This window comes from Solea solea, chromosome 8 (genome assembly GCF_958295425.1).
Source record: "Solea solea chromosome 8, fSolSol10.1, whole genome shotgun sequence".
Taxonomy (NCBI): Eukaryota; Metazoa; Chordata; class Actinopteri; order Pleuronectiformes; family Soleidae; genus Solea; species Solea solea.
Window position 1 is genome coordinate 21,424,343 of NC_081141.1, and position 22,807 is coordinate 21,447,149.

The window sequence follows — 22,807 nt, forward strand, 5'->3', positions numbered from 1 at the left end:
TTAAAAATGAATTCCAAATTAAGGACTTTTTGTTTTTGTTAGAATTGAGTACAATGAGGCACAATGCATCTTTCAGCATGAAAGGCGATTTCTCTCCAGAGCTTGAATTTGAATATGTGACTGCAGAGCCAAGGAGGGGAAGCTAAAACCAGTACCAGGAACATGGCAATTATCCTGATTACTGATGCTTCGAGGCTTCTCTGACCCCAAAATCCCTCCCCGTATCTTTCTCTCTCTTTCTGTTTTTTTTTTCTTTTTTCACTGAGATCTGTCACATTGCACAGGGCCCCTCAGCGAGGCAGGGAGCAGCCATGTATAATCCAGTAGAAAACAAATCCCCTCGATCAAACACAGCCCAGCTTTTAAAGCAGGTCTCTGAGCCCAGGCGCCATGGTGCGGTGCTGAGGCCCTCCGAGATGCTGTGGAGGCTGTGATTTCACAAACCCCCCCTCTACAAACCCTGCTGTCCTCCCCTTCAACGCCAGCCAGCCAGTCCTAACCTTCAGTTTGTTTAAGCACCGATGAACCCTGTTGGCCCCGGACAGGGGGAGGGTGGGCTTGGATAATGACATGCCATATGCCACTCTGCCTCTGCAGCTGAGTGAGCCACGCACGGATCGGCTCAGGCACAAATCTATTTGAAATTTAATTCTATTATCCTAATAAGGGCTAAACGTCTATTGTCCAAATCGGTAACAGTGGAATGGAGCAGAGGTACAGGTCTACGAAGCGTCCCATCAATAGGTACTCAGTGATGTGTGGAAAAGGACCATGAGGACAGACAGTTTGGAGCCAGCACAGTAGGAAACGTGGCCACAAAGCAAACATACTAAAAAGATGGCATTATATTTAATAGAACGGCATTGAAATCTCAATTTTTGTTTTAATCTTTCTCATGCGTGCTTGGCTCAAAATGGCCAAATTCCTCTCGGAGCCTAATTGGAAATCCCTTGTTGTTTAAAAAGGGTTTGATTTCAACCCCTTTAGAGTGAATGAATACGCTCTACTGGCAGTGCCCAACAGCAGGCGTCACCCAATATTCCCATTAGCAGAGAGGACTGGTGCCCGAGACGTCAACCAGTGGGAAAGGCCAGACACCAGAAACTCCACTGCCTCAAGTATCTTGTGTTCCCTTCCATGTCATGTGACAGGCTTTCATTTTTGGACGCAGCAGCCAAATGGAGGGGGATTTAGGGACAGATATGTATCTGTGGATCTGTCAAAATATTTCTACAAGACAGAAAATATGCTGGAATCAGACTGTGACTGGGGTATTAAGCTGTTGAAACAACACGAGAAATTTTCAGTGGAATGTTAAGGAGGCTTACTGTGCAAATTTAAGCCAAGCGGCTTGGTTTTCTTTAGACTCCAATCTTTGTCAGCCTTCAAAGACAGTGGCGTGTCGAGAAACGCCACTGACTCAGAAATGTAAGGCTCATCGTTAAGATTGACTGAAGGTTTTCTGCAGGACAAAAAATGTCTTTTTCTGGATCCTTAGGGAACATTAATTCATGCTTGTCCTTCAAAACAAAATGTGTAAATCACATGTTAATTCTTCCAACAATGCTGTCTGTCCTTTATCTTTGGATGGCCAAACGTGTAAACATTTAAAAATATGAGGGACTGAATATCGCGGGGTTTGCATCATCACACGTTACAGTTCAACCTGGATCTCACAGAATGAATTAAACAAGGGCCAAATGTCCCACGTTCTTTGGGAGGACATACTGCAGGTTAAAAAAAATAATGACAGACTTCAAAGCCAACATATGGCCTCTGAATATAGTCTTAAAGAAATTTATTTTACACCTCAAAACAAAAAAAAGAATAGGGATTAGGGATGTGGTACATTGGGAATGTATTGACAACTGTAGTTTACATTTTTTTGGTGTAAGCTCAGAGAAAAAAATGTTAATACAGTCATAATAATTGCACTTCATAAATCTAGACTGATGCCAGTATTTCCCCAACAACAAAGCCCCCTCTCTCTTCAGTTAATAAATTCAATTTTCTAGTGAATTTTGACTGACAAAAGAAATGCTAATTTCAGACCAGAGGACTGCTGCACTGATCCAATTTTTCTCTTTCACTTAAGTCCCACAAGGCAACGAAACATCGCAGTAATTTAAGTGCAGTACATTCAAGGGAATCTCACAGTCATTATAAATATTTCACTGCTCTGAATCATCAAGTTAAGACTGGCCCAGGTTAAATGCATCCCATCCAGGGGCTGAAATGGACAAGGAAAAGCAGTGAGCATTGTCTCATTTCATCTGACACTATATAGGAGGACAGGGCATGATTGTTTTAATTTTGTTTTCGTTTGCAGAAGAGCGCCCCGCCACGAAAATAGGATTTTCATTTGTACCTGCCTCTCCCTGTCATTCTGATAACACCTGGCACAGGAAGGAGCTGGAGTACTTTTACTTTTGTACTAGAGCTTGATTTCCTGTAGCCTCCAATAAAAGATCTCCCTTACATTACTTGAATATGATGTTCATGGGACTGGTGAATCTGTGGGTTGTTGTTTTTTTTTTTTGTTCAGTCTTGGTGGTAAAAATCTTGTAATGACTTCATAAAAAAGTCTGAGGATTTTGAAGAACACAAATTGAAATGCACACACGCACATGCACTCGGCCACATACACACGATTAACATACACATAAGGTTATGTAGATAACCCCGCCCCCCTCCCCATCACATTCTTCATTGTAACATTTCTTTTTTGTATGTTTTTTTGTGACATTTTTCTCTTTTAAATAAGTATTTCAAGATTTATTGTAGATTCCAGTGTTGGTTAGGAAAACGGAACTCTGCGACCAGGTTCTTACAGAACCAATGCAGCGACTATGCCTCACAGCGGGACATAAGAGACTGCACATCAGCTTGAGGAGGAATTATTAAATCATAAAAACAAAAGTGGAAAGAAAAAAAAGAAGAAGAAGAAAAAAAAAAAAGCATTTGAGTCACATTTCCCCATAGCAGCCAATGCATATAATATACCTACAAATATATAAAACAACAACAAAAAATAGGTTCAAGTTTTTCAAGGTTCTTAAATATATCATATTCAAACTACCCAATTCCAAACTTCAAAGTTAACAAGATTCAAGCAGTGCAATTTATGTATCAATTATAACAGCAATAATATCTAATATTGTACTAACCTTTTCATTCCACCTTATGATCCTTGTACATAACACCCGGTTACTGCCTATGTTGTCTGTCTCCTCTCCTAGAAGTCAATTTACGCGTGTGTGTGTGTGTGTGTGTGTGTGTGTGTGTTTATGTGTACACTGTTACAGAGTTTTGGATTTTGAGAGCAGCCCTAAAACTTGGACCTTTTCAGGACCATTTCAGTGACAACCTACACAGTAGCTTCATCCTTAGTATTTGCAAGGGGTGGGGGGGGGGAAAGGGGGGGGGTGGGGGTACAAGTGGCGTATGCACTTCATGTCAAGCTATGATTCTCAAAAATGTTCAAGCAAGTAAAACAAGAAAACAAAACAAAAACACACACAAAAAAAAAAATAAAATGAGGAAAAAAAATAATAATCAATCCAAAATTCCTATTGGCAAACCACACAAAGGAACATCTGGAGAATCTTGAAATCCCTTTTCTCTCCCTCTGGTATTCACTAACACTTTTCATATTTGGGATTCACACAGCCTGCCTTGAAACCACCAAACCTAAAGTCACACAGCACAACTGTGCTTGTCTAAGCCCCCACACTAGTTAAAGCAGTGCCACTCACAACAACTCTGTACCCCAACCGAAAAACATCTGTGTTTTTTATGGTTTACTTCACAAATTCACAACCCTTGATTCTTTTCCTCTTCGTCTGCCCCCTCTATCTGTAAACAGGGAGGCGGATGTGTGCATGCTGGTGGTCTAACAGACGTGGCACAGACACAGTCTCGTAGCCTTTGCCAAGCATCTGCTCCTTGATGCAGGGCGGGTGGATGTCGTTGATCAGGTACTCCAGAGACTGCAAGCTGCTGCTCAGCACAGACGTGTTGCACAGGCTCTTGCTGGGCAGGCTGCAGCACAAACCTCCCCCACTGTCTATGGCAGGGTGGTGATGATGAGGGTGGTGGTAGTGGTGATGGTGGTGGGGATAGCCCATTTCTCTGTGCCCCGTGGCTGGCCCTCCTGCGGAGGTGCCCAAAAGCTCCTGGGGGTTGTAGCAGTCACTGTCCGGTGTCACCAGCACACTGTTCCACGGCGGAGCAAAGTACTGACCCACTGAGAAATTTCCATGCATACCCACACAGTTCAAAGGGGAAGAGCTGACTTTGTCTAGACCGCCTCCGCCACTGGCTGTCAGGTGATAAGGTCTGGAGGAGGAGGAGGACACTTGGGCAGCCATGATCCCTCCACCTGGAACACAAGACTCTGGGGACTTGCTGTTGGCGGCCCCTCCTCCACTGCCTCCACTGTACATGCGGAGCATGGCCTGCTGCTGCTGCTGTTGATGTTGGTGTTGTTGTTGCTGCTGTTTCTGCCAAAGGATATAGTCCATACTGTCTGTGTACACACCAGTTTTCATTGCCTCAGCATTCTGTGCTGGCAGCGCCGGCCCTGCATACACCATGTTAGCCTGGGGAGCCATTCCTACCACATAGCCTCCACCTGATGAGCTAGAAGAAAGCCCCATGATAGTTGTAGTTCCCTGCTTGGAGGGGCTGGAATTTGATGGCGCAGCTGTAGCCCCTTGACACACCTGCTGCAGAGCCTGGGCTTGGCAATGCTGATTGATCTGGTAGATGATGCTCTGGATTGAGGGGAGGTTGGACTGTGCGGGCAGAGCAAGGCCTCGGCCCCCTGTTACAGGAATCACTGAGCCAGCTACAGTGACATTTGGGGGAACCGACAGTCCAGAGCCTTCTGGAGGCTTTGAGGGCGCAGCGTGGTAAACCATTTGGCCGTGGCCACTGGCTAAAGTGCTATTATTAGGGGGTGGGTATGGGGCAATAGCTATGTGGGCTGGAGAAAGTTTAGTCCGTCTGCCTTCGGCATTCTTGAGAACACCTTTTGAAGGGACAAAAGTGGAAGTCGATGATAACGACGATGACGAGGAGGAGGCCTTGAGGATGGCGAGCAGTCCCTGGGAGCCTCCCGTGTGGATATGTGGGTAGGGAGCATAGCGTTGCCCTGTGGTGTCATATCCATTCACAGTCCGGTTAAGGTGCTTGTGCTGGGGAACCCTGATGTTAGTGGGGAAGATCTTGATGGACAGAGGGCTGTTGGCCGTCTTCTGAGCGTAGGCATCAAGTTCTGCCGCAGTGGGGTAGCGCGGGGAATGCGTGGGCACCAGAAGCTCACCTGCAAGACACACGGAGAGAAAAATATGAGTGAAGTGAACAAATACAGGAATACACATAAAGGAACAAAGCAACACACCAGGTTTAATTACGAGGAATATCTAAAGAGCCTGCAGCAGTGGCAACCACAAAGGCAGATCAATCAATTGCCATAACCTGTACTTTCCTGCAACAGTAAAACCTGGCAACATCACAATGCACACAGAGAAAACGTCAGTCCCCCTTCTGCACAAGAGCAGGTGAATGAAAACAGACACAAACAGCAGAACAACCCCGAGAAGAGTTTGCAAATCTGGACTGACAACCATTTATGTTCCCTCACTCCCCCTCCTCCATCTGAGCTTTCTTTCAATCTCATTTTCACTCTCCCGTGGAAGTTCATCCCTAGACAAATGGATCTTTTTTAAAAACTCATTCTGTTGAAGCCTGGTACCTTAGGCGCTGTTATATCAGTGCATTTTGAAATTAATTCTGACTCTCTTTAGCATTGAATTGGGTTAGCCTTGGATACCAGGCACGGAGGGATGAAGGGAGGGGATAAAACCTTGTTTAATTGCAGTGGCACAGTTGAGATTTATAAGTGGTATCACTTACTGGGTCTTACCCTTGGCCATAGATTTTTCACATTCACACAACGCAGGAGAACGTGGAGACCATCACAAAAAACCAATTAAACATCTACAGGGAATCACTAGCCAGGTTAAGTTGAACTAGATCAGAGAAGCTACTTTGAAAAACTTAATGAGGATAAAAAAATGGTTGACAAACTTGTTCAAATGAAATGATAAATTAAATGAACAGAGAAAATGCTGATGCACGCCACGATCACAAAGACTTCACTGTTAATCTACATGTAAATGCTCCGTTTCACTTTTTTTGCCATTTAAAACCACCACCATTCCAAAAATTCAATTCAGCAGCGCATGCGGTATGTGAGCGTTCGCTCAATGAGCCAACGCTTTGCCATTGTGAACTGAGGTGGCAAACAGGAAAATGGCAATTTCTAAAAACCCTACCATGTGTCATTGTTTGGGGGCTGGGCATAGAGGTGAGGGGCTGCGGCGAGATTGGATTTAAACGACATTATTCAGGCAATTTCATGCCTACTTAGCTCAGTGCAACAAAAAGGGTGGGGGGCTGGAAAAAGAACTCAATTTACAAGCAATATATCAGGTGCCATAAATGACTTGCAACCCCTTCAAAAAAGACAGTTTTTATGCAAAAGATAACAAAACACACACACACACACACACACACACACACACACACACACACACACACACACACACACAAACAAACCCTGCTCTAACTGTGCTGTCAGCAAACGTTCTGGTGACCTAAGGAGTCTGCAGGGTGCAGCCTGTGAGTAGGACTCACTCCATTTCCATTCCCATTGCAAAATCATTTTAAAGCGACTCCACAGCCAAGTAGTCACAGTTCTCATTGCCTTGCTCCCGTTACAGATAACACGGGGAGTTCATTTCAACAACCCTATGGGTCCCCCACTGTTAACATGATTAAATCTACAAGATTCATATCATAAAGGAAATAAATTGAGAATTTAATAGCTAAGACAAGAGACACAGATTGTCCCAAGCCAAATTTAGCGCAAGAGCGACTGCACACTTTACTTACAAAATAGGAAATATTACCATTCAAATATGTATTGAGATTTTTTCTGGAATTGTCCTCATTATGGTGAATTGAGGACACCTGTATTGGATTAAATGTATTTTGTTGTTCTGAGTAAAATGTATATAAGTCTGAAATCTATGTGTTTAAAGCCTTGACAAAAACTACTCTTTCTTAATCGTCTGTATCTCTAAATAATGTGTCATATTTCCATTTGGGCAGGGGCATATTTTCTATGCATAACACAATATATCAATCAATCAATCAATATATCAATCAATCAATCAATCATAGAAAGGGAACCCAGTATTGATGCGGAGTGTGCCAGGCCAGTCTATCTGAGATCTAACCAAATGCTCTGCTCCCCTGGTGACGGCAGTGCCATGTGCTTTGATGTTCTGACTTGCTCTGGAAAACTGACAGAAGACTTATTTCATTTGCTCAAAAGAAAAAAAAAAAAAAAACATGCTAATTTCAAAGCACACTGCTGGTCCTCATGCAAATGGAATGGCAGCATTTTTTCTGATCTTCTTTACACGAGGGCAAAAAAACAACAACAACAAAAAAAACATGTTTGATCATCATATGGTCTAAATGAGAAAAGATACTTGGCTTTCAGGCATATCAAGGCCCTCTGCCCTGCCGCCCCTACAAGCTCCCAGCTGCAATATGCCCATCATTCCACCTAATTACTGCCACATGAGAAAAAAGCCTATAAAAACAGCCTGGAAATTCATTAAAGGGTGGCTAATTCTATTCCTTCTCACTGACTGAGTCCATATTTTTCATGCCTGAGCCTGCATTTCATCTGAGAGAGAGGAGGAAGCCTTCTCCCTCCGTCTTTTCCCAGCTTGCCCCTTGTTTGTCAATAGGCAGAGCCTTTGGCACACCAACCTGGCATCAAAGGGTTTCACACTTCACAGGCCACAGGGATTAGAGGCCTTTCAGGCCTACAAAACCCATCTCAGCTCCACAAAGGCTTCCGGTTATTAGAACCCACAGGCATAAAGGAAGAAGAGGAGGAGGAGGAGGCAAATGAGCATCTGGATGCTTCTGATTCCAGCTTCTTCTTGAAAAAAGTTTCATGGTATAAATTTTATAGCAAAGTTGATTACAGTAAGTACGGCCACAACACGGGGCAACATTTCACCCTCTCTCTGTGTGTGTGTTTGATGTGCAGGGTCTCCACATCTCTCTCCTCCAGAGCAGCGAGTCTATAAGTGAGGACATGGGGGTTAAAGGAAATAGTCTCTTTTAGGCTGACACTTTGTGACTTATTGGTTTGGGCTGCAGTAGATCATAGCTGAGAGCAGGAGCATACAGATGCTGCTGGCTGATAAACACTCTCACAGGCAGCCAGCACTGCCCCCTTTGTGCAAGCCCTCACCTCCTCATACAGTAGGGGGTTTCCTGCACCTGTGCACACTCTGCAGAGTGGATGGCGCATGCAAACACAACACAAAATAAGGCATATACACACACCCACACACGCGCGCGCACGCATACTGGTGTTTGCCCCTCAGGGGGCCCACCAGTTCTTTGGTCATTTATGGGATCCACCCTTTCCAGTGGTTCTACACTGCTGTAAAAAATCAGGTAAGATGAAAAAAAAATCCCAATCACAAAAATCACTTCAATGTACCAAGATTCTAAACTTTTGTCTCCATGCCAGTTTTTTGGTCACTTGTGGGCCCAGTTTCTAACATACAGTACTTGTGAGGTCCAGTGTCACACACACATACACTTCTCTTGTTTTTATATCTTTGTGGGGTGTTAGGTTACTATCTGGGGCCCATTAATGGTTTCTACTGCACATAGACTCTGACTGCATTAAGGATCTATATTTCAAATTAAATACTCTTCTTCCTTCATTCCATCTCATTTCCCTTTACACGTGCAAATTTCGATGCCTTGTTAGCTCATTAACTACTGCATGTGCTATCATCTTACAACATCAACAGGAAGACAGGGTAGTAGCATGGTAATCAATGATGATCGTTAGCACCAGCACTTAATAAGACTTGAGACAGATATGCTATATGCTAACAATAAAATAAAATGCTTTCAACAAGTTATCCTGAAGGCACATGTATTTATTTTGCTAACAAGTCAGTCATCTGACTACTTTTTACACAAAACGAAAATAAGTTTTTTTGTCCGTATATAAAAAACATAAAACATGCTTGAGACAAAATTGAGACTCTAATGCTGCAACTAATGATTACAGGAAAACAAAACAATCATTACTGCAAAGTTAACCAGATAAACAAACAAGGTAGAAAAAGGAGTATTCTAATGCTGATTTCATCTCTGTGGTGTTGTGGACTGGAATCAGTGTTTCTAGATTGACATGTTTACATGACATATTTATTCCGATCGGGCTTTTATTCCAATTGCTTGTGTCCATGTAAACATAGTTTATGAAGAACAACATCCTTTAAGTCCTCTTTTTGTTACAATCAGCAGTCTTACTAAGTCTGTTACACTGGACCTTTAAATTGAACAAAAACCAAGGATTGTTTATAGCCAAACTGAAACACGGAAGTCTACAACGTACTGTCATTCATATTTGGTAGAGAAATTTTTAATATGTGCTCAGGATGACCCATCTGCTTGGTGTCCGGTTGCAAACATTCAGGTCTTCAGTGACAATCAATCAAAAAATTAAACCATGAAACTTTAGTCCACACAACATGAAGATGTTTTTAATACTGACCTGTCACAGAGGCTCATCAGTGACCAATACATGCTGCAGCTATGCATTCCTTCACAGGTAAGAGATAGTTCTATGACTCCATCCTCTAAAAATAAGTGCTGTGAAGCATCCTGTCAGTCTTTAGCATGGAATGAATGCAGGTTTGCTGTACCAATAAATAATGTGGACCACAAAGGTCAGTGTATCAAATATGAATAATTTGTGTACACATCTGCCCGTGTATTGTTTCACAAAAAACATAGAACATGCTTGAGACAAAATTGAGACTCTAATGCTGCAACTAATGATTACAGGAAAACAAAACAATCATTACTGCAAAGTTAACCAGATAATCAAACATTTGACTTTGCCAAACATGTACTTGTTTAATGTGTTGTTGACTGCTAAAACCACAGCAGCTACTTTAAACTACAGTACATTTCAAAACATTTAAACAAAGTATAGGACCCAAACTGAAAATGTGTGTCCATACCTCTGATCGTTGAACTGCTTTCATTATAATTTTCTTCTCATGGTAGTTATTCTATTTTTGATGAAATATTTGACTGCTTTCCAGTCTCTATTTTGTAGCGCTTGCGGTTCTGAAGCAATGCAGCGCTCACAGTCCGCTTTACCTGGAACATCTTGCCTCACAATGAACTTCTTCAGATGTTTTTCTACTGCAGCAATTTCCTCTGGTGTCCAACGTCTCACAGGAGCTTGCTTACCTAAGTAGGCAGAAAGAGATCACATTTTGATTAAATTGACAATTTGCAGAGCTGTGATCTGTAGCTCACAAGGCCACTAACTGCGCAAAACTAGCTTCCACTCTTTGTTGAAAGTAAATTCTTCCAAATTTGTTTGCTGATCGTAAACTTTTAAGTGTGACAAATTTGCAATTAACTCAGGAAATCAGAAAGGGGGCAAATACTTTTTCACATATATATTTTCGAACCATTGTCACACATTGGGTCTTATTCCCTTTCTGGGTAGGAAGCTATGTTAGGTGTATTAAGAATTCAGAGACATGCTTTTATTCAATGATATAACCATCAACATTATTTTTTTTAAGGCAACCAATAGACCATTTTCACTAAAAACAAGGTAAAAGACGTTAAAAGCAATTGAGTGGCACTGGCCCAAAAGAGGATGCAAGTCCCAAAGCTTACCTCTCTTTCTTGCAGACACACTCTGGTTTTGGACTTGCGATGTGGAGGTACATTCTTGCAGGGATGACGTGCTGACCTCATCTTCTGACCCCTGTTGTCCTGGCATAGTGACATCTAGAACAGAAAGAACTTTATTAAAAGACATAAAATATGAAGAAACAGTCAGTACAGTGATTATTTTATCAAATCAAATTCTATTTGTACAGCCCAAATTCACAAATCACATTTTGCCTTGGAGGGCTTTACAATCTGTACTGCCAGTTTGCGTCTGCCTTTAGTTCACTGCAATTTGAAGGCAGAAATACTCAGAAATAAAATGTCACACTTACTTTTCTGCTGATATGTCCTGTAGCATCAGAGAAATGCCACATAAACAACATGAAAAACACAATTTTCATCGGAGGGGGTCTTTAAAGAGGAGTGTTCAAGATCAATCTTCTTTCATCGTTCAAGCTCACCCGTTGGAGACACTCCCTGGTTTTGGACTTGTGATGTTGAGGTACAGATGTTCAGGGATGACATGCTCTCCTCATCTTCTGACCCCTGTTCTCCTGGCAGAGAAATGTAATATTACTACTATACTTTGACAATACAGTGCATCATAGAGTAGATTTCAATCCCAGACCCCTGTCTTGCTGAACCAGACTTGCACCCCCGAGACAATGTACTATATTTTGTATCCTTGTCTTCACATAATGTCAGGAAATAGTGAATCAGGGAACCCTGAAAATAAAATACAAATGCAAAGCTCATAAATCTCCATGACAAATTTAAAAACATTCATCACATACCTTCAATGTCCTCTTCTGAAGGCCCCTCTATGCCAATGGTCTCTAAAATATTAATTGATATAGTATTATTGAGTTGGAAAGCTGAGACTGTGGGCAATCTGGCAATCAAGAGCAGAAAAAAAATACAGTTTGTGTGTGCATGTCTAAGTTTGACACGCATTTTTGCATATGTATGGTCTTACAGAGGAGGATATGATTTTAAACTTGCAAATTACCTGCATACAATTCAATTACTTAAAAAATCCAGTTTAAGTCACTTACTGAATGCTGAAGACTAAATATCATATATTGCACCTTTAAAATATAATAAGTCTTAGTACCATTCACGTCAACTTGAATTTCATCCAGGCTCTTTCCTTTGTATTCTCCTAGGCGTCCCTGTTCCATTGCCAGAAGCACTTTGCTGATTTTGGCCAACTGGAGGGTGCCCTCCGGAAGGCGGTAGTGCTTTCGGTGCACAGCAATATTATGGCCAAGGAAGTCTGCCAACTGATCGAGTTCTGTGGTCTTAAGGTTCAATACAGTAGAGAGGGTGGCGATATGTTTCCTTAGTCTTGTTGATGTTAAGGCTTTAGGATTTTCAAGGTGATCACATTCTTTCACAAACTGCCTTATGCAGTCACAAGCCCTTATGTAATGGACAGAGTGAGGTAATGCAAACAGATATCCATTTTCAGACAGCACTCCACATTCTTCTCTCTTCTCAGTCAGAGCATCAAGTGACTCTCTCATGATTGGGGTTAAAAGAACTGGAACCTTTCTTCCTCTCTTTCCTACAATTGTAATCCTTACAAAATGTTTGCACAGCTTCTGTTCAAGCGGTGTAAGGGCCAAGCTAACGTCACCATGTGTGTCTGATGTGTCCTTTGATAGATACGCAGACAGAAGCATCCTGGACACTTCCCCTCCTCTCCGCCGGTTAAACAGTACAACTTGTGTGAGGGTAACTTTTGCAAGCTCCTTCCAGTTTGATGGTGATGGGTGTTTTTGCAGATCATTCAAATGTTGCTGCTGTTTCTCAGCTAGATGACAATGAAACTTTTGAATATCTTGTGTGAAAGGTAACAGTAGAGGAGCATTCCATTTGGTCTGGTCAAGTTGAGTTAATGCTTGGCTTGCAATGTCAAATCTCCAACTTTCTTGATAAAGCAGCGCAAACTCCTCAGCATCTTGAGTAGCTTGTTTATCTTTCTTTTTCAGGCCTTCGGACTTGATAAACATGGCCAAAGAATACAAGCTGTGTCCAACCTTGCGAGCAAGAGACGGACATTGGTATTTGCCAGTTTGCTCACTGAATCCAGATAGGCTCTTTGCAGCAGTGACCACCTGACTGTACTGTTCAGGTTTTATGAGTTCTTGGATGGTCTTCACATGTGTAACTTGTCTTGCTTTCAATAACAGCCTGCCAAGCTCTCTCAGTTTTTGCCGAATATACTGGTGTTGACTGACCACCTTCTCGTTCTTCCTGAACAGTCTGTAACCATATTCAAGAATACAGCGGTCTTCTTTAATAGCAACTGCAATCCTGTCTTGATTCATAACACTTAAGAACTTCCAATAAGCATCATTAAATCCAGGTGGAGCAGGTTCAGCGAAAGCACACAAAGAAAGAACACGAGTTTTACCGGGTTTACTACTCTCAGGTTTGAAGTTGCAAACCTGAAAATGCCGCCACATTGCTCTTCTTGAGAACAAACCATAGCAGTGAATACAATGTGCAAATTCCTGTCCTTCAGATTTTTTCTGTGGTTGCTTCCATGGGATGAGTTTGCCTTTCTGTGTCTCCAAAACCTCACTATTGTGCTCAAAGTTCCCCTTATTTCGTATGTAGTCCAACTGCAGTTTCCTTTCTTTTGAGTTCTTTGGCAAACTGAATGCTTTTGCAACATCTGTTTCATCTTGGTGTTATGCCACAAGTGCCTTGACATTTTCTGGACAAACTTTCTGCAATAAAAGCAGAAATGTTTTTTGTTGTAGCTTCTAGACCCATCCATCTTCTTTAAAACTGGATTGATATACATAGACTGCTCTTCTTCCAGGGGCATTGAAACACTCACATCCTTTTTAGAATATGTTGCAACTATTTTCTTTTCATTACCATCAACTCTGCTATTTGGAAATATTTGTGTGGGGTCATGACCTGTTTTAAAGGGTCTCTTCTGGCTAAAATCAAGCTGGCTCTGACTGGAAGACCTGCTTCTTTTCTGCTTGGAGGACTCACTTCCACTCTCCCTGGGCTTAAACTTGCTCCGACTGGAAGACTTTCTTCTGCTCTCACTAGATGCACCTTTGTTCCTTTTTTTATCTTCCAGGGTTAATTCCAAACTGCTATCACTTTCTGTGCTTTCGTCCTTGGGACATGGAATGTACTCATCTTCACTGCCAATGTTAGAGTTATCTGATTCCACAAGAGGCATCTGAATCTTTAAAAAAAGAAAAAAAAAATGTAACTCATTTTGTAACATTAAGTGTAAACAATCTGAGTACACTTTAATTGTATATGCATACAGCGTGAAGATAAATTCTCTATGGAGCCTTCTATACTGAGTATTTTAAGTTCAAGTAAGTGTAAAGAAATAGAAAGACATACTGCTAATTAATGTTAGACTAAAACTTTTACTAAAAACTAGGTATTGCCATTTTCATTTACTTTAAATGAAAAGAACCAGGAGGTCTGTCTGACCGTTAACATTGGTTCTGCCAGCGTTTCCAGTCAGACACGATCATATTGCATGTATTGCACGGGTTAGAGTATCAACGGACATGAAAATTAAGGCCCGATCCGACCCGGTTAGAGTACATAAAGTCCAAGCCCCGGTACTACACCATTGTGCATAAAGTTGTGAGAAAAAGCAAATATTGCCTATAGCTGGTGAAATCTAAATTGTGCCCATCCCTCATTAAAACCTTGAAACAATTTGAATATGTCATATATACACACAATAAAGCCTCAAAATGATACAAATACAAGAATCAATTAAAGACTTACAGGATGGCGAGAGCTTCTTCTCAGCCTCTGTGAATCCCTTTCAGGCTTAGAAATCAAAGTGCCCTCTGTGCTGTCATCACTTGAATCGTAGAGACAGCCAGCAAAATCTTGTAGTCGATCCATCTGCAAAGGGAAAACATGGAGATATGATTTTCCCTTTTTGTTGACACGATAGAAAAACAAACTGCAGGGAAAAGTGCCCATCAGCTATGTACTCATATTGTTTTAAATAGATTTTAGGAGCTTACCATAATGCTTTTTGTGCGTCTCAGAGGTGGAAGTTCATCATCTGATTGCTCTCTGGAATGGTTGTTTGGAGAAGCCTCATCACAGGTTTCTTTCAGAACAGTTTCATCTGAATCGCACGAATGACGAGAAACCTCTGGTCCACTGTCCATCTGCAAAAGAAAAAAAAAAGTATGTCAAGTAGGGCTGGGCGATATATCGAATATACTTGATATATTGAATATACTCGATATATTGAATATACTCGATATATCGCGGCTTGTTGTCTGTGCGATGTAGAAAATGACTACATCATGAAACTCGAGTGTTGTGACGCATTTGCTTTTAGCCGCTGACTCTCAAATGCTTTCTCGTCTCTCCCTCTCACAGACAGACAAAACAAACGCACCTAGTTACATACGTCAGTCTGATACGTGCAACTTCACACGCCCTTGCCCAGCAGAGGAGGACGAATTAATTCCGAAGAAAAACAGCACAGGATCCATCGTCTGGTGTTGGTTTGGTTTCAACCTAAGGCTAAGGCAAAATATCGAGATATATATCGTGTATCGTGACATGGTCTAAAAATATCGCTGTATTAATAAAAGGCCATATCGCGATTATTAACCTACGATTTTAGGATTGTTAAGTAGTTTTGATCATGACATGATCTGACCAAAAAGCTAAATACAGTAAAGAAATGTAAACAGTGGCCCAGTAGACAGTGGAAGTATAACAGCTTCATACAAGTCACCGCAGATATTGGTGATGGATGAGTCTACAATGTCATTTTACCTGTGCGTTAGTCTCATCTGGCTTTGATTCCATGTGGAACATCTGAGGTAGAGGGTTGGTCTCTGTCTCTGCTGCTGCAGGAGTCTGAGGGTCTTTCACCTGAAATTTAGATAGCAGACAAGAAGACAATTAGAACTGACAGAAATCACAACTGTATGTGGAGACATTTACAGGCTAATAAGGTTACCTAATGGTTAAACTGTTTCTGAAACAGCACAGACCGTCAAACTGAGAGCACAACATAGTCTTTCTAAAAGTAGTAGGCACCTCTCATAACCTATGATAAGGATTTGCAGTGGGTCACATTGTAAAGTTTGCTTTCAAACTCATAACAGCTCAGACAGTGTGCAATTACAAATGTTAAAATCAAACTTGAGATTATGCCAGGTTCTGGACAGTGCCATAGGAACAGTTTGAGTGAGAACCACACGGAAGGGCCCCACATGGGAGAGACTGGAAACATACGAGTGGTGTGTTACCTGGTCTCATCGAGGAGAGACAAGAGAACAAGTGTGTTTGTGACATAAAAGGCCCCATAAGGACATGACTGGAAACATGCGTGTGTGTGGGACATTAACTGGCCATTATCACACCACCCAAAAAGTACTTCTGACAATGTGAACATTGGCCCATTTTGAAAGTAGAACAGCTTCATACAAGTCACCACAGATATTGGTGATGGATGCGTCTACAATGTCATTTTACCTGTGCGTTAGTCTCATCTGGCTTTGATTCCATGTGGAACATCTGAGGTAGAGGGTTGGTCTCTGTCTCTGCTGCTGCAGGAGTCTGAGGGTCTTTCACCTGAAATTTAGATAGCAGACAAGAAGACAATTAGAACTGACAGAAATCACAACTGTATGTGGAGACATTTACAGGCTAATAAGGTTACCTAATGGTTAAACTGTTTCTGAAACAGCACAGACCGTCAAACTGAGAGCACAACATGGTCTTTCTAAAAGTAGTAGGCACCTCTAATAACCTATGATAAGGATTTGCAGTGGGTCACATTGTAAAGTTTGCTTTCAAACTCATAACAGCTCAGACAGTGTGCAATTACAAATGTTAAAATCAAACTTGAGATTATGCCAGGTTCTGGACAGTGCCATAGGAACAGTTTGAGTGAGAACCACACGGAAGGGCCCCACATGGGTGAGACTAGAAACATGAGTGGTGTGTTACAGTATGTTACCTGGTCTCATCGAGGAGAGACAAGAGAACAAGTGTGTTTGTGACATAAAAGGCCCCATAAGGACATGACTGGAAACATGCGTGCGTGTGTGACATTAACTGGCCATTATCACACCACACAAAAAGTAATTCTGACAATGTGAACATTGGCCCATTTTGAAAGTAGAACAGCTTCATACAAGTCACCACAGATATTGGTGATGGATGCATCTACAATGTCATTTTACCTGTGCGTTAGTCTCATCTGGCTTTGATTCCATGTGGAACATCTGAGGTAGAGGGTTGGTCTCTGTCTCTGCTGCTGCAGGAGTCTGAGGGTCTTTCACCTGAAATTTAGATAGCAGACAAGAAGACAATTAGAACTGACAGAAATTACAACTGTATGTGGAGACATTTACAGGCTAATAAGGTTACCTAATGGTTAAACTGTTTCTGAAACAGCACAGACCGTCAAACTGAGAGCACAACATAGTCTTTCTAAAAGTAGTAGGCACCTCTCATAACCTATGATAAGGATTTGCAGTGGGTCACATTGTAAAGTTTGCTTTCAAACTCATAACAGCTCAGACAGTGTGCAATTACAAATGTTAAAATCAAACTTGAGATTATGCCAGGTTCTGGACAGTGCCATAGGAACAGTTTGAGTGAGAACCACACGGAAGGGCCCCACATGGGTGAGACTAGAAACATGAGTGGTGTGTTACAGTATGTTACCTGGTCTCATCGAGGAGAGACAAGAGAACAAGTGTGTTTGTGACATAAAAGGCCCCATAAGGACATGACTAGAAACATGCGTGTGTGTGTGTGTGTGACATTAACTGGCCATTATCACACCACCCAAAAAGTAATTCTGACAATGTGAACATTGGCCCATTTTGAAAGTAGAACAGCTTCATACAAGTCACCACAGATATTGGTGATGGATGCATCTACAATGTCATTTTACCTGTGCGTTAGTCTCATCTGGCTTTGATTCCATGTGGAACATCTGAGGTAGAGGGTTGGTCTCTGTCTCTGCTGCTGCAGGAGTCTGAGGGTCTTTCACCTGAAATTTAGATAGCAGACAAGAAGACAATTAGAACTGACAGAAATCACAACTGTATGTGGAGACATTTACAGGCTAATAAGGTTACCTAATGGTTAAACTGTTTCTGAAACAGCACAGACCGTCAAACTGAGAGCACAACATGGTCTTTCTAAAAGTAGTAGGCACCTCTCATAACCTATGATAAGGATTTGCAGTGGGTCACATTGTAAAGTTTGCTTTCAAACTCATAACAGCTCAGACGGTGTGCAATTACAAATGTTAAAATCAAACTTGAGATTATGCCAGGTTCTGGACAGTGCCATAGGAACAGTTTGAGTGAGAACCACACGGAAGGGCCCCACATGGGTGAGACTAGAAACATGAGTGGTGTGTTACAGTATGTTACCTGGTCTCATCGAGGAGAGACAAGAGAACAAGTGTGTTTGTGACATAAAAGGCCCCATAAGGACATGACTGGAAACATGCGTGTGTGTGTGTGTGACATTAACTGGCCATTATCACACCACCCAAAAAGTACTTCTGACAATGTGAACATTGGTCCATTTTGAAAGTAGAACAGCTTCATACAAGTCACCACAGATATTGGTGATGGATGAGTCTACAATGTCATTTTACCTGTGCGTTAGTCTCATCTGGCTTTGATTCCATGTGGAACATCTGAGGTAGAGGGTTGGTCTCTGTCTCTGCTGCTGCAGGAGTCTGAGGGTCTTTCACCTGAAATTTAGATAGCAGACAAGAAGACAATTAGAACTGACAGAAATCACAACTGTATGTGGAGACATTTACAGGCTAATAAGGTTACCTAATGGTTAAACTGTTTCTGAAACAGCACAGACCGTCAAACTGAGAGCACAACATGGTCTTTCTAAAAGTAGTAGGCACCTCTCATAACCTATGATAAGGATTTGCAGTGGGTCACATTGTAAAGTTTGCTTTCAAACTCATAACAGCTCAGACAGTGTGCAATTACAAATGTTAAAATCAAACTTGAGATTATGCCAGGTTCTGGACAGTGCCATAGGAACAGTTTGAGTGAGAACCACACGGAAGGGCCCCACATGGGTGAGACTAGAAACATGAGTGGTGTGTTACAGTATGTTACCTGGTCTCATCGAGGAGAGACAAGAGAACAAGTGTGTTTGTGACATAAAAGGCCCCATAAGGACATGACTGGAAACATGCGTGTGTGTGTGTGTGACATTAACTGGCCATTATCACACCACCCAAAAAGTACTTCTGACAATGTGAACATTGGTCCATTTTGAAAGTAGAACAGCTTCATACAAGTCACCACAGATATTGGTGATGGATGAGTCTACAATGTCATTTTACCTGTGCGTTAGTCTCATCTGGCTTTGATTCCATGTGGAACATCTGAGGTAGAGGGTTGGTCTCTGTCTCTGCTGCTGCAGGAGTCTGAGGGTCTTTCACCTGAAATTTAGATAGCAGACAAGAAGACAATTAGAACTGACAGAAATCACAACTGTATGTGGAGACATTTACAGGCTAATACGGTTACCTAATGGTTAAACTGTTTCTGAAACAGCACAGACCGTCAAACTGAGAGCACAACATAGTCTTTCTAAAAGTAGTAGGCACCTCTCACAACCTATGATAAGGATTTGCAGTGGGTCACATTGTAAAGTTTGCTTTGCTCAGACAGTGTGCAATTACAAATGTTAAAATCAAACTTGAGATTATGCCAGGTTCTGGACAGTGCCATAGGAACAGTTTGAGTGAGAACCACACGGAAGGGCCCCACATGGGAGAGACTGGAAACATACGAGTGGTGTGTTACAGTATGTTACCTGGTCTCATCGAGGAGAGACAAGAGAACAAGTGTGTTTGTGACATAAAAGGCCCCATAAGGACATGACTGGAAACATGCGTGTGTGTGTGACATTAACTGGCCATTATCACACCACCCAAAAAGTAATTCTGACAATGTGAACATTGGCCCATTTTGAAAGTAGAACAGCTTCATACAAGTCACCACAGATATTGGTGATGGATGAGTCTACAATGTCATTTTACCTGTGCGTTAGTCTCATCTGGCTTTGATTCCATGTGGAACATCTGAGGTAGAGGGTTGGTCTCTGTCTCTGCTGCTGCAGGAGTCTGAGGGTCTTTCACCTGAAATTTAGATAGCAGACAAGAAGACAATTAGAACTGACAGAAATCACAACTGTATGTGGAGACATTTACAGGCTAATAAGGTTACCTAATGGTTAAACTGTTCCTGAAACAGCACAGACCGTCAAACTGAGAGCACAACATAGTCTTTCTAAAAGTAGTAGGCACCTCTAATAACCTATGATAAGGATTTGCAGTGGGTCACATTGTAAAGTTTGCTTTCAAACTCATAACAGCTCAGACAGTGTGCAATTACAAATGTTAAAATTGAACTTGAGATTATGTCAGGTTCTGGACAGTGCCATAGGAACAGTTTGAGTGAGAACCACACGGAAGGGCCCCACATGGGTGAGACTAGAAACATGAGTGGTGTGTTACAGTATGTTACCTGGTCTCATTAAGGAGGGCCAGAGAACAAGTGTGTTTGTGACATAAAAGGCCCCATAAGGACATGACTAGAAACATGCGTGTGTGTGTGTGTGTGTGACATTAACTGGCCATTATCACACCACCCAAAAAGTAATTCTGACAATGTGAACATTGGCCCATTTTGAAAGTAGAACAGCTTCATACAAGTCACCACAGATATTGGTGATGGATGCATCTACAATGTCATTTTACCTGTGCGTTAGTCTCATCTGGCTTTGATTCCATGTGGAACATCTGAGGTAGAGGGTTGGTCTCTGTCTCTGCTGCTGCAGGAGTCTGAGGGTCTTTCACCTGAAATTTAGATAGCAGACAAGAAGACAATTAGAACTGACAGAAATCACAACTGTATGTGGAGACATTTACAGGCTAATAAGGTTACCTAATGGTTAAACTGTTTCTGAAACAGCACAGACCGTCAAACTGAGAGCACAACATAGTCTTTCTAAAAGTAGTAGGCACCTCTCATAACCTATGATAAGGATTTGCAGTGGGTCACATTGTAAAGTTTGCTTTCAAACTCATAACAGCTCAGACAGTGTGCAATTACAAATGTTAAAATCAAACTTGAGATTATGCTAGGTTCTGGACAGTGCCATAGGAACAGTTTGAGTGAGAACCACACGGAAGGGCCCCACATGGGTGAGACTAGAAACATACGAGTGGTGTGTTACAGTATGTTACCTGGTCTCATCGAGGAGAGACGAGAGAACAAGTGTGTTTGTGACATAAAAGGCCCCATAAGGACATGACTGGAAACATGCGTGTGTGTGTGTGACATTAACTGGCCATTATCACACCACCCAAAAAGTAATTCTGACAATGTGAACATTGGCCCATTTTGAAAGTAGAACAGCTTCATACAAGTCACCACAGATATTGGTGATGGATGCATCTACAATGTCATTTTACCTGTGCGTTAGTCTCATCTGGCTTTGATTCCATGTGGAACATCTGAGGTAGAGGGCTGGTCTCTGTCTCTGCTGCTGCAGGAGTCTGAGGGTCTTTCACCTGAAATTTAGATAGCAGACAAGAAGACAATTAGAACTGACAGAAATCACAACTGTATGTGGAGACATTTACAGGCTAATAAGGTTACCTAATGGTTAAACTGTTTCTGAAAGCACAGACCGTCAAACTGAGAGCACAACATAGTCTTTCTAAAAGTAGTAGGCACCTCTCACAACCTATGATAAGGATTTGCAGTGGGTCACATTGTAAAGTTTGCTTTCAAACTCATAACAGCTCAGACAGTGTGCAATTACAAATGTTAAAATCAAACTTGAGATTATGCTAGGTTCTGGACAGTGCCATAGGAACAGTTTGAGTGAGAACCACACGGAAGGGCCCCACATGGGTGAGACTAGAAACATACGAGTGGTGTGTTACAGTATGTTACCTGGTCTCATCGAGGAGAGACAAGAGAACAAGTGTGTTTGTGACATAAAAGGCCCCATAAGGACATGACTGGAAACATGCGTGTGTGTGTGTGACATTAACTGGCCATTATCACACCACCCAAAAAGTACTTCTGACAATGTGAACATTGGCCCATTTGAAAGTAGAACAGCTTCATACAAGTCACCACAGATATTGGTGATGGATGCATCTACAATGTCATTTTACCTGTGCGTTAGTCTCATCTGGCTTTGATTCCATGTGGAACATCTGAGGTAGAGGGTTGGTCTCTGTCTCTGCTGCTGCAGGAGTCTGAGGGTCTTTCACCTGAAATTTAGATAGCAGACAAGAAGACAATTAGAACTGACAGAAATCACAACTGTATGTGGAGACATTTACAGGCTAATACGGTTACCTAATGGTTAAACTGTTTCTGAAACAGCACAGACCGTCAAACTGAGAGCACAACATAGTCTTTCTAAAAGTAGTAGGCACCTCTCATAACCTATGATAAGGATTTGCAGTGGGTCACATTGTAAAGTTTGCTTTGCTCAGACAGTGTGCAATTACAAATGTTAAAATCAAACTTGAGATTATGCTAGGTTCTGGACAGTGCCATAGGAACAGTTTGAGTGAGAACCACACGGAAGGGCCCCACATGGGTGAGACTAGAAACATACGAGTGGTGTGTTACAGTATGTTACCTGGTCTCATCGAGGAGAGACGAGAGAACAAGTGTGTTTGTGACATAAAAGGCCCCATAAGGACATGACTGGAAACATGCGTGTGTGTGTGACATTAACTGGCCATTATCACACCACCCAAAAAGTAATTCTGACAATGTGAACATTGGCCCATTTTGAAAGTAGAACAGCTTCATACAAGTCACCACAGATATTGGTGATGGATGCATCTACAATGTCATTTTACCTGTGCGTTAGTCTCATCTGGCTTTGATTCCATGTGGAACATCTGAAGTAGAGGGTTGGT

At 41.9% G+C, this 22,807-nt stretch overlaps 2 protein-coding genes across 3 annotated transcripts in view; both read right to left on the bottom strand.

Annotated features, from left to right (window-relative positions):
- Positions 1-1,783: 1,783 nt before the first annotated feature.
- The window catches only part of fam222aa (family with sequence similarity 222 member Aa), a 65,307-nt gene continuing 44,283 nt past the window's right edge, over positions 1,784-22,807 (bottom strand). Inside the window, exon 3 of the mRNA XM_058635597.1 lies at positions 1,784-5,326. Within this exon, the coding sequence (XP_058491580.1) occupies positions 3,852-5,326 (1,475 nt within the window). The 3' untranslated portion in view covers positions 1,784-3,851. The remainder of the gene's footprint in view (positions 5,327-22,807) is intronic.
- Positions 9,501-16,412, bottom strand: LOC131463703 (uncharacterized). 2 transcript variants are annotated; one of them, XR_009241105.1, is made up of 8 exons: positions 16,327-16,412; positions 15,622-15,720; positions 14,850-14,999; positions 14,602-14,724; positions 11,613-11,654; positions 11,280-11,372; positions 10,822-10,935; positions 9,501-10,380 (listed from the first exon to the last, which is right to left on the bottom strand). XR_009241105.1 is itself a non-coding variant. In XM_058635596.1 (5 exons), exons 1-5 carry the CDS (start codon positions 13,287-13,289, stop codon positions 10,169-10,171), a joined length of 1,818 nt encoding a protein of 605 aa, XP_058491579.1. In that variant the 5' UTR covers positions 13,290-13,508; the 3' UTR covers positions 9,501-10,168. The 2 variants fall into 2 exon arrangements, 1 of the variants encoding a protein (XP_058491579.1); XM_058635596.1 differs by lacking the exons at positions 14,602-14,724; positions 14,850-14,999; positions 15,622-15,720; positions 16,327-16,412 and adding an exon at positions 11,933-13,508.